General features: G+C 42.1%; 1 protein-coding gene across 5 annotated transcripts in view; it reads left to right on the plus strand.

Moving 5' to 3' along the window:
• The first annotated feature begins 3427 nt into the window (after positions 1-3427).
• The window catches only part of LOC149180289 (sodium-dependent phosphate transport protein 1, chloroplastic-like), a 614698-nt gene continuing 605176 nt past the window's right edge, over positions 3428-12949 (plus strand). For 3 of the 5 annotated variants that reach the window (XM_089416005.1, XM_089416006.1, XM_089416007.1), the window contains exon 1: positions 3440-3762. In XM_089416005.1, the coding sequence (XP_089272131.1) occupies positions 3690-3762 (73 nt within the window). In that variant the 5' untranslated portion in view covers positions 3440-3689. Of the gene's footprint in view, positions 3763-12949 lie in introns of all 5 variants that reach the window. The other 2 variants (XM_089416008.1, XM_089416010.1) reach the window with 2 other exon arrangements.

Genomic DNA, 12949 nt, shown 5'->3' on the forward strand with positions numbered 1-12949 from the left:
CAGCCCCTCACGTCAAGGACTGGTGGGAAACCTACTGCGAGCAGAAGGATGAAAGTACAGGCTCACTATTTTCAGCCGCACCCACTTGGAATGACTTCCGAGATGCCATCAAGGAGCAGTACTATCTTGTCGGAAGCTATGAGGACAAATACATCAAATGGACCACACTGCGGCAGGGACGAGACCAAGATGTGCTGGAGTTCACAAACATTTTTCATACCCTTCGCACACAGTTGGGTATTAAAGATTCTAGGCTGCATCTAGTACTCAAATACCGCGGCTGCCTACACAGATACATCCAGGAAGAGATGGGGTTCTTGAACATCTCCTCACTCGGCACAGCATACCGCTACGCTGTCAAAATCGAGCAAAAGTTCAAACAGAAGAAGCGAGACTTTGGATCTACAAATCCGAAGCCCAAAGGACAAAGCCAAGGCGGGGTGACCCAAGACAACCCGTCGAAGCCGCAAGAAAAGAACAACACCACGAAGCCGAAGAAGGACACAGGAAAGTGGTGTGAGTTCCACAAGAGTCCCACTCATAACACAAGTGAGTTTCGGACCAAGCAGTCGTTGGTGGCCGAGTTGAAGGCTTCCGAATCAGATGCACGTTCTGACCCTGAGCTAGAACCTGACAAGGGGAATGGCAAGGGAAGCAGATCATTGATGCGGATCCCAGTGCCACTGTTGCCACTGCCAAGATCCAGAAGAATGAACCTGCAGATCCAGAAGAGGGGGACCGTCTTTTCCACTCACAGATGTGGGTGAAGGGTTCGCCGCTGCAATTCATTGTCGACAGTGGCAGCCAAAAGAACCTCATTTCAGCAGAGATCGTGAAGCAGTTGGGCCTACTGACTACACCGCACCCACAACCGTACAGTATCGGGTGGCTTCACGAAGGACGAGATCTGAAAGTTCACCAGCAGTGTCGCCTTCCCTACAACATCAAACCCTTCACAGACGAGGTATTGTGTGATGTTACACCTCTGGATGTTTGTGATGTATTATTAGGCCAGCCATACTTGTGGAGGTGACATGCTGTGTATGAGTCAAGGCCTCGCGCTATCATTATTTCTTTGGGTGATTCATTATACAGGATACCGGAGGTAGCCCCACCTACCGCCACCTCTTTGATCACTGCTAAGAAAGGCAGCAAGCTCATCTCCCAGACCAGGAAATTCATCTGTCTGGCTCACTCCCAAAGTAAGGGGAAGATCGTTGCTACATCCATGACCCCCGCAAAGGGTTCCTCCACGCAGCAGCAGCAGCAAAGGGATACAGTCATGATAGAACATAGGAACAACTTCTCCTCACCCACAGGGTTTCCACACAAGTTTCAGGTGGGCGACAAAGTTTGGTTACATCTGTAGAGAGAGCGTCTTACCAGAACCCATCAGAAACTCAGACCACTTCGACATGGTCCTTACACCAGTACCAAGGCTACGGTCAACAATGCTTCGAAGCACAAAATTCCTCCATTCCTTGGCTTGCACCGAGTGTTCAATGTGGATCGTCGTCGACCATGCTTCCCACCATTTCTGGACACATCAGAGATTGCAGAACAGCTCACCAGAGACCCAGATCAGCAGAAGCTTCCTCATCTCAGGGATGAACTCAACACAATGGAGACCATTGCTTCCTAAGGGGGGGGGGGGAAATGATCCAGGTGGATGTTGGTGGCCACCCACCTATCCCATTTGGACCCCCACAACTGTCTCTTTCAGTCTTTTCAGTTTCCTAACTTGTATCACAGTTTACTATTTTTAGCAGTTTTTCGGGTCCTAAACTTCCGGAGCCGTTTTGAGGCCCTAAACGACGTTTTTTTAGGAATCTGGGGAAACATGATTCCATGGACCCATGTTGCCTCCCAAAGTGGTAGTACTTGGATAGATCTTTCTAACGAGCTATCGTACGCGTCAAACGGAGATTGTATGCCAAAGTTACAACCCCGGGAAATTGATGTACCAATTTACCCAAACGGGGCCCACAATTTGGCGTTTCATCTTCTAGGGTTAGGTTTTGGGATGTGAAGGGTTTTCCATTGTTTCTGAACAATAAATAGGCATTCGAGCCTCATTGTAACACAGTTCGGAACAGTTCAGAGGCATGTAGCCGCCACATCTCTTCTCAGAGATAAGCTACCATCGCCCTAGCTGGTTATAAGCATATTTCAATATTTTCCATTAATGAAATGAAGTATTATTTCCGCTGCATATCTATGTTTATGGTTATCTCTGTGTTTTATTGCGTTCCTGTTTAAATTCAGATCACGGGGAGTCAGGGTTGCCTTGCTCCATCTTTTCTGCAGTGAGGGGGTTATGTTCATCGTGGTGGTTCTAGGCGTCGTGTGCTGGTCCGTCGAGGTGGCCGCGATCAGCGACAAGGTTGTTGCATGGAGCACTTCTAAGATGTGGTTCAGTCAATTCTGGATTGTCTAGAGAATTCAGAGCAGGTTAGACAGGAGGAGCATGCCAAATTGATAACAACTCTGAACAAAATGCATTATTTCCAATGTCATACCCGGGAGTGTGTTGTGGTGGTCTGGCGCGGCTAGAATTTGCTATCAGAGAAGGTCGAGAAACTGGAGGCCTGGATGACCCATTTCGAGGAGCATGTCCAATGCTCCTTTCGTCCTCTGCCACCTCCTAGTACAACTCCGAACAACCCAACCTCCATCACCTCTGATGACTAGCATGGATACATGTTCTTTATATGTTCTGTCTGTTTACTGGAGCCTATGGCCTTTAAAACAGTGGACGATGTCTATCTTTGTTTTTTGGTTTCATTGTCATATGCTTTCGGCAGTAGTCAACAAACCTGGCCAGAGTGAGACTACCTGTGTTTTTCCTCTGACGTATTTCCTTTTGAAACTATGAATAAAAATATAATACATATATTCTATAAAAATTAAATTCTATCATCTACCTAATAATTATTAATTAAAACTAACAAACACATTGATATAATAATTCACTATAATATTTAAAATTACATTTTCTATTTTTAATCTTTACCTATTAAATTCCACCCATTTAAATATTTAATAAAAAATAAATTAATATCCACATACATGGTGTTTAAACATCCTAGACAAAACTAGGTTAATGGAGTTAGTCACTAAACTTCCATGTTTACAACGAAAATTGATCGCCTACAACCACAGCAACCCCACCAATTCATAACGCCCGTCGCTACAAACGTTTGTGATTGTTGGAGTTTTAAGTAAATTTATTCCGCGACTCGACTTAGAATGAGAAAAAGATTATACATATTTCACTGAACACATTTAATTAAATGCCCAAACGTGAGGAGATAGACACTTACCACGTGTTTGACAAACAAGCAAGAAGAGCCTCACGTTTCTTGAATGTATTACAACCTCAGACATCAGCTTCCGATGGAAATCATGAGCTGAACTCTGAATAATTTTGTCGTTAAGGTAATATTCAATATAGAGAGTGTCTACGTGTACGTAATTATCTATCTGTGAATGAGTAGAACAACTTATTTATATGCAGAATAAAGGGCAGGCTGTGCAGGTTCATCCATAGACCAGTTGAGGTGGAAAGAAGGGAAATCAATTGGAATTGAAGGTGACATGGCCATGCCTATGCTTGCCTTTTAAAAGAATCAATCCCTCGTTGTACTTAAACTTGGTGAGTACGGCGAAGAATAAGCTATTAAGTTGCCATGCAGGCTGTTGGAACACTCGTTATGGGTCTGCACCAAGGTCCAATCAACACCTGCATTTCAAGTCCTGCAGGTAGTCTTCCACAATTCAATGTCTTTGTTTAGCTTCGCATTATCTACGCCATCGCTTAATTTCCTTTTATTTTTCGCGAGGCAATGAGAGGACAGATGCAATTGAAGCCAAGGAATTAATGTTATTCTCTATCTCTGCTAGGGATGATCATGCCCATGGCCCAAAGGTATTCAATTATGTTATGAGTTTGTTGTGAACTATATCTTCTCCTTTCCTCTCCTGCCCACCAGTGCTGGTGTTGGCGTCTGAATGGGCTGGCTGGGCTGGGCTCAACTTTATCGATATATTGGCGACTTCTCAGTGCCCATGTGACTTGCAGCTTTCCTGCTAATTATATTTTTTCCGAAAATGTTAGCCTTTTCAACTTCTGATTGCAAACTCGCTTCCCTCTCACTCTGCAATACAATTAAGCAATATAATTAAGCATTTAGGAGTCGTCTATTTTGGAATAGGCTTTCAAAATTTCCATTTAAAAAAAATACAAAAAATTATGGATTTTCCACATTTAATAATCTGATAATATGAAATCGAACCCTCCAGCAAATTTTGGACCTGTCTTGGTACTAGATCTCACTATGCTTTGACCTGTCATCACGGTCATAACCTACACTTGATCAACCAATCCTGCAAGTAGTTTCTGAAGACATACTGCTTCTCAACTCGCTAACCAAGCTGCAATATACTTGGCATTTGTAGTACTGAGTGCGGCAGATGTCTGCTTCCTGCTCATCCAATAAATCATAATGGAGCCCAGACTGAAGCAATATTCTGATGAACTTTGTACTCTCTGCCCAATTTGAAGTTGTGTGTCCATGCAACTGTACTTCACTGTTTGAGACATATCTCAAACCATAATTGGTTGTGCCATAACAGACTGTACCATGTTGGTATTTCAACACACCTTGAGCCACATGCCTGGGCTCAACCATAATTTGATCAGCGACTTTTCAGTTACCCTAACAGAGTGTTCTTTCTGAAACAGATCCTGTTGTGGCAATCTTCGCTGCTTCCTCTGCTATTGAAGCTTTCTAGTTACTGTAGCATATTAGCTATCTAGCCTGAAAATCTCAATGACAGTCCATCATCCCAAAAATCTTTGAGGGATATCAATATTATGCTTCAAGGAGGTAATGCATCAAATCTAGGTCCTTCATATCGAACTCAAAGGTCAACTCCCTCTAAAGCTAAAAAATGCTCCTTGGCTGCTCCCTCTGATACGAGTCCTTCTGCTTCCGTCATAAACAAATCATATAGGATCAACCTTGATCCATCAATCCAAGTCTGAGGTACAATCTTCTATTTGCAAGCAGGAGACTCCTTCATGACCCTCAAAGCCTTGAGGTGGTTCCATGTACACTTCTTCCTCAATTTCTGTCAACTGGAGCAAATGTCTTTTCATGATCATCTCCCTCATTTTGGGATAACCCTCTAGTCTCAAATCTCGCTCTATGTTGCCATCTGCTGCACGCTAAATCTTGTAGATCTATTTGGAAGTCACCACTGACTTCCCTTTGGCACAATCAAGGTATACTTCAAACTTGTTGATTTGCCTGCTCCTATTGAGCTCAGATCTCATCTAGTACAATATCTCTCAACACAAATCACCGATTCTGGGAGAGTCCTCTTGTCACAAGTTTTGCTTTGTTCTTCCACTACTTCCACCTATTGCTAGATCATTTGCAGCGTTCACTATGTACCTGCAATCCTCACTAGGAGGTCATGGAAGAAAAATTATAACCAAGTAAAGATACAAAGACAAGAGACTAACTAATGGTAAAACAATAACAACAATAATCAAGGAAGAGAGATATAAGTTACTTATCTTTTGAGGATTATAGGGAAATGTCATCTTCCTCTTGATCTTAGCTTGGTTTTCTTATTTCAGCGGAAGCATTAATCTAGGTTCATCTCTAGGGTTTTATCCACAAACCCTAGGGCCTTCTAGTCTGCTAGGGTTTAAAAACCCTAGAATTTTCATTTACATCTTTTGAAGGTCCACTAGACTTTGTCATCTGCAAAAACTCTTTTCCATATTCAGATGTTCAACATATATGATGAAATTCATCATGTCATCAACCAAAGGATGTTCCATCTCAATCTAAATAAAATGTGTCAAGATCGGGGATTTTCCAATGAGTTGTCTTCATTAAGAAAAATATGACAAACCCACAACATACTTGGTTATTGCTTCATTACTAGAAATCATATTCTAGCAACCATGTATTCTCAGCTAAACATTGATTTTGATCCTTTTAATCCAAGTATCTTGTACTTCATCATAATAAGAACACTTCTAGTTCTGCAAGTGACTCATTTTTCTCAAGATGACTTCAGTCTCCAATCCTGAAGAGGAACTCGGCCTCTTCTTCATTGTAAGCTTATCATGTCAAAAGTGAAGGTAGTATCTAATGAACTTGCTTCATCAAGGTGTGCTTTCTTCAAGACTTGTCTAGGGTTTACCTATTAGATATTCCAAAAGTGTTTTAATTCTTCTCAGCTCCCTCTGTTTCTGGAGCATCTTTCTTGATTCCAATCAATTTGATCATTTTTAAAGTCTGCAACTTCAAGTTAGTACTTATGCTGATGAACACATATCTTACAATATGATGCAACTTGGGTTCAAACAATGACATTAATACAAATGATCTCTTTCAGGTCTTCAAGAGTTTTACAAAACCCTAAGTTTATCAACTCTTTAAGAATGTGAGAGTTCCTTTAGGCTTATGACAACATATTCAGATCAACCTTCTTTTAGAAAATGTCTTGACACTATTCTTGGTTATGCCTATAGATGGCATCTTGAACAGGATTCAACACAGTCCTTGGAGGTTGTTCAAACAAGTCGAAACGAAAGTCCTTGTCTAGGCTCTAATTTGGTTTCATACAGTCTCATACTCACTCTTAAATATTTCCAAGGCAACATATTACTTTCTGCAATCACAAAAGGTATCCCTCTACACAGGCTTGTACACAAACTTCAACGTAACATTACCTTGTCTTACCTCAATATAAGATCATTAAATTTTTGTACAAATTTCTCCTTGCTGAAGCTGATATGGATAGGACACCATAAGAGGATACAAATGTGATATGGAGATTCATGCATTTGTATTGAAGATTTCATCACATTTATAATGATGAACAAATAAGTCCAAGCGAATGAGTAATGATCCTTTGACAAAATATTGCAAGATTTCCATAAAACTTGTTCCATAAACAATCTTCAATTGAAATCGTTATTCACACGTATTGTCTCAAGCAAGAATTTTAGCAATATAGTTTATGAATACAAGGCATCAATCAGATGACTTACAAGAGTGACTTGTATACTTAATCCTCCTTTTATCAGACTTCACATGGAAAGACTATTTCACTGGAGTTTGGTCCTTTCTCAATCCTTCTTAACTTGCCAGTCTTTTGACTGAGATACTTTGGATTCCTTTTGACTAAGGCATTGAGAAACTTCTTCAATTTATTTTGTGGCCTAGATCTAAGATCCTTCGGTCCTCTACTAAGGTTCTGAGATGTAGCTGGAGAGCAGTTCCCAAGAGGCCGAAGATCCAAAGTCAAACTCAGAGAAATTCCCTTCTGGGTTTTTTCTGAGTTTTGTCCAAGGAGACTAAGGCTAAAAGGGCATAATTTTCTGGGGAGTTTTTGGGCATTTTTCAACAGGCCAAATTCAACAGATCAACAATTTACTGGGACAACGTAGAGCATAGTAGAGCTAGTAGAGCAGCAACTAAACAACCATCTTTCCAGCTATTCTACCACTTGGGTTTGGTCCATCTTGTCCTTGAGACAAGCCCAGGTGCACTACTCCATTTATATATTGTACTCATGCTCTCATATTTCATAATATATGGCTCAACAATTCCAGTATTACAGTGTTTCGTGGGTGTTTGCTAAATGTTTTTAATTTTCCACTGTTGCACTGTTTGTTTAATCGGTTTATCACTTAAATTCCTATTTAGGAACATTACATCGAAAATCACTTGACCGTTTGCTCAAGCTGCTTAACTGAGTCAACTAGCTGCTTAGCCACGAATCTCTCAAGCGGGAGATTCAACCTTACCTTCAAGGGATTTCAAGTGCCACCCTAGGAAGGCAGTTTCATAGCATCTTGAGGAGCACCAGGGAGTATCCATATCCAACACATTCAGCCACCATCCAGTAGTGCATATTTCTGGGACAGCAGAGAAGGGAACATGCAATTGTGCACAGAGCTTCATTGGGCCAACACTAGCCAGAGGAACCGGGAGAGTTCAAGGACATTAGGATATCAACACTTGGGAGGAGTTTTGGAGCAGGTGGGTGCAACAAACAGGTAGTTCGAAACCCAGCCTTGGAGGATAGTGCAGAGGGCCAGTCTGGGCATCACGTGGGTCTTGAGAGAAAGAGCCACATCACCAGAATCACAGTTTGGGAGGAAGGAAATTCATAGGAGGTCTCATCCCAGTGATTTGTAGTTTTGGAGAGCTTTCCCAGCTTCATTTAGGCAGGTCGAGTTTGCTAGTTTCAGAGAAGACGGGCTCCTTGGGGGTCGAATTTCAAAAGTCTGAACTAGGCCCAACCCTTCCTGGGTTTTGGTGGGTTTTGCTGCAGATCTGGGAGCTGAAGTTTTATAATTTTTTGCGCACGGGAAGCAGTGATTCCAGCCATTTTGTTCCAACAGATAGCGTAGTTTTTGGGCAACGCAAATAAGTTCTAGTGCAACAGTTGGGCAGCCTTCAGATCAACATTTTCTCACCTGGGTTTTGTCATGCTTGTCCTTAGAGACAAGCCCAAGTGAACCATTCCATTCACTGTTGTATTTGCCCTTGATGATTTAATAAAATGGCTCGGCAGTTCTCTATTTCTAGCGTTTTCATGGGTGTCTGATGTGTATTTCGCATTTCTAATTGTTGGAGGCAGAATATTACATACAGGAGGCAGAAGTACCAAAGCAGAGAAAGAGAACTGGAGATTACTCCAGACATGGAGGATAGGGGGAAGGCAGTAGTAGCAGTGGAAGACATGGGAGAGCCCAAGAGCAGGGAGGAGATGGCTTTTGACAACCTCTTGAAGGATTTGAATGATCTAGCAAAGGGGCAGAAGGAGATGCTAGAGGAGATTAAAATGCAGAACCGGGAGAGAACCACCCCTAGGGGATTCTTATTTGGGGAAACTTTTGGGGCCTCTCAACAATTTGATCACCCTTCACCTACAGCACAACCTCCATCAGCGAGTGGGCCAACTCGAGCCACACTGCCCTCTTTCGTGCCTGTGGCACAGGTTGAACCAACAGGGACTGAAGACCCTTCACAGATGGGAGAACACTTTAGAATGATAGTCCATGGGTGCAGACTTCAGGGAAGCACTCTCTTTCAGAGATTTCTGCAAGCTCAAGTAGAATGAGAAGAGTAAGGGTCATGGAGTACAGGGCATGCAAAGCTATGAATTGCAGAGGACAATAGGGAGGATGTACTTCCCTACATTCGATGGCACTGCCAAGTGCACTGCTCGGGCCTGGGTTGAGAAGATGGACACGTATTTCCAGCTTAACCGGATGACAGAGCTGGAAGCCATCAAGATGGCCACGCTGCACATGGAGGGGGAAGCCCACGACTGGTGGTTTCATGGCTTGGCCACCTTGGGGCATGCCAATGTGGCTTCATATGAGGATTTCACTAGGAGGGTGGTGGAGCGCTTTGACTATGAAAATTTGTTGCAATAATTGATTTATTTCTCCTACTTATTTATAATAAGTTATTCACTAAAGCTTCAGTAAATACCAAAATAAATTCAGTTGCAGACTTCACAAATTAGAAATTGAAAATTAAGAGGCAAGAGAAACATCAGCATATGAACAATCACATTGACACACTTGTTTTTGGACAATCGTACCCGGAAAAACCCAACGTGGTAAAACCGGTGCAAGAGATCTGAGGATTCTTATTATTGGCAGAAATATCTGAATACAATTTGGATGCCCTAGAGAAAAATGACAATCCACTTAGAGAAGATAATTGAGAATTCTCTCACACTAATTCTGGAGATTTTGCTCTATCCCTAGCCCATTATGCAGTCCCTACGTGATTTTTGCATGTAGGCTCCCTTTGATTGCGTTAGCCTGGATTGCTGCTACTGAACTTTGCTCATCCCCAACACTTCTGCGTCAACCTCCTCCAAATTCTGCATTGACCCTCTGCGTCAATCTCCTTCAGCTGCTGCGTTGTCCCTTCTTGGACCAACGCTGACTCTAATTTCCCTCTCAGTGTATTCACTGGAACATAAATCATTTCCTTCTAGTGTTGCCTTTGATCCTCTCTGCTTGATCATTGGTTTAAATTCCTTAGCAAACCCTGCCCTAGGAAAACCAAACTGACTGATCAACTCTCTGTGTGTTTTCAAGTGAACCCCAAGCCTCCATCTTTTAATTTTCCTGTTGAGTCTTCAATGGCCGAGATTAAGTCTCTAATCAACGGCTAAGATTAAAACATGACTTGATCTACCTTCTAGATCATTCTCACCCATAGTTTGATTAATACCCATTAATATTTTAATTTCCCTAAGTTTAGACTTAAGAACCCCATTAAAAATAATTATTATTTTAATAAAATACAATCTAGGTGGAATTTCACCAAGCGGTTTTTGGGTTATTTAGAACTCATGTGCCTTAGCCTCTCCACCAATTTTCAAGGCCAGATCGCTTCTGATGCTACCAAAAACTAACACTCCCTCTTAGCGAGGAAAGTGCTCTAGCAACAATGTTCACTTGCATGCTGCTCTGTTTTTGAAGCACTTCCTTTCTGCACTGTTGTTGCCACCAACACTGTGCTACTGTTGCTACTATACTGCTGCCCATGACACTGCTATCGTCATTGTTGCACCTGTACGACAACTCCCTCTCAAATGCTGCATCATTCTATTGAAAGGGATTTTCCAACATACCCATTTGTTCCTGAAATTGAACAAACTCTTCTCTTCCTAGAGCCTTGGTAAGTATGTCTACCACCTGATTTCCTATGGGAGTGTATTCCAACTATACCGCTCCACGCTGAACATAGTCTCTGATAAAGTGACACCAAATATCGATGTGTTTGGAGCGATCATGAAATACTGGATTTTTAGAGAGCTTGATACAACTCTAATTATCACAGAAGATCCTTGTCGCTTCCATCCTTCTCTTGAATAGATTTACAAGCAGTTTCCTGAGCCATATAGCTTCACATGTTGCTTTTCTAGTTGCCATGTACTCAACTTCAACAGAGCTCAGAGCTACAAACTTCTGCTTCTTACTGCACCGGAGGTCATCCCAGATCCAATACCGAAGCAATACCCAGTGGTACTTTTCCTGTCTACTGAACTTCCTGCCCAATCTGCATCAGTGAATCCACTCAATTCGATATCATTGCCCTTGGTGTACCTTAATCCAAAATTGACTGTTCCCCGCACATATTTGAGAATGTGCTTTGCTGCTGCCCAGTGCGCCCTTTTTGGTTCCACCATGAATTGACTAAGGGTGTTGACAACATAACACAAGTCTAGCCTGGTGTTGACCAGATACATAAGTGACCCAATGAGTTGTTTGTATAAGGTGGGGTCCACTTCCTTGTCTCTCGAAGCATCTATTTTTGTTGAAGTTTCTAAGTTTACTTAGTTAGAAACCCTCCATGCACTTTATCTGATTTATTCTTACCTACTTTTTATTTTCTTTAACAAGTTATTTACAATGTAAATACTGAAAATAAACACTAGTGCATGCTCAACATATTACAGATCAGAAACTAAAGGAAACAAAAACAATCACACCATATGACACCATTATTTTTGCATTGATGTCCTTGGAAAAACTCAATGTGGGAAAACCGGTGCAGTTATTTGGGTTTTCTTATTAAGCAATATCAGAGTACAATCGGGGTGCCGAAACTAGCCTACCCAACAGAGAATTTCCTTGGCAGTAATACCTCTTAGTTTCTGACAAATCTCCTAGCTGAAACCCCGGATAAACCTTCCAGCAGCTATTCAGCACAAATCTGCCCCAAAAACCCCAGTGTCAACCTCTCTCTGGACTACGTCAGCCCCTCTCTGCCCAGCGCTGGCCCTACGTCACCCCAGATGGGTCTGCTTTAGCCCTAGGAGGCCCTTCATCAGTCCTCTGGCCCTCTGCGTCAGCAACGTTGGCCTCTTTGAGGCTCTGCGCAGCTCCCGACTGCCTCTGCGTGGCCCTGCGTGAGCCCTGGATGGCTCTGCGTCACTCTCCCCGGCTACTGCGCTGCTCTCCCGGCACTATCTCTGCCTCTCTATCTCTTTGTACTCAAATGCCCCTTAGCTACATCTCCCGATCACTAATTCTATCTCTCTTAGCAAACCCCGCTCTAGAGAATAGAATGACTGATCACTCTGGTGTATTCTCCAAGTGACCCTCAAACCTCCTCTTATACTTTTCCTATTGACATATCAACGGTCGAGATTAAGTCCCTAATCAACAGCTAAGATTAGATCTGGCTTGATCCATGTCTTTTGGACCATTCTAACACAGTTTCATATTAATACACATTAATATTTTATTTTCCCTAAGTTTAGACTTAGGGACTCCATTAAAAATATTAATTATTTTAATATCTCCTGAACTGTTTAGAATTTGCCCAAACCCTTTTTGGGTATTGGAGATCTTATGTGCCCCAACCTCTCCACCAAATTTCGTGGCTAGAGCACATCCGATGCTACCCCAAATCAACAATTTTCTTCCAATTGGTAATCATCGACATCGCCATAGGTCAACAATCCTGCATTCTGAATCTTTTTAGAATTTCTGATGCATATCTTCCTTGGCCAAGGAAGATCTGACCATCCTACTGCCAAACTTCCAATCCCAGAAAATAGTGCATTAGCCCCAAATCCTTCATATCAAACTCATTTTTCAGGTTCTTCTTACAATCCTCTATGAGTCTAGATGATCCTGTCAAAAATAGATCATCCACATACAATACCAAGATTAACGGCTCACCTTCTACCAACAGATAATAAAGATTGGGATCAGCATTGCTCTTGATGAATCCCAACTGCTGTAAGTAGCTATCAATTCGACAATACCAGGTGCTTGTTTTAGCCCATACAAGGCTTTCTTCAACCTGCACACATGAGTTCTCTTTTCATGTGTTTCGAAACCTTCTAGTTGTTCGATATGTACCTCTTCTTCTATCAC

This window comes from Pinus tabuliformis, chromosome 3_2, assembly GCF_031772625.1.
Source record: "Pinus tabuliformis cultivar Carrire ecotype Pingquan chromosome 3_2, CPIR1, whole genome shotgun sequence".
NCBI lineage: Eukaryota > Viridiplantae > Streptophyta > Pinopsida > Pinales > Pinaceae > Pinus > Pinus tabuliformis.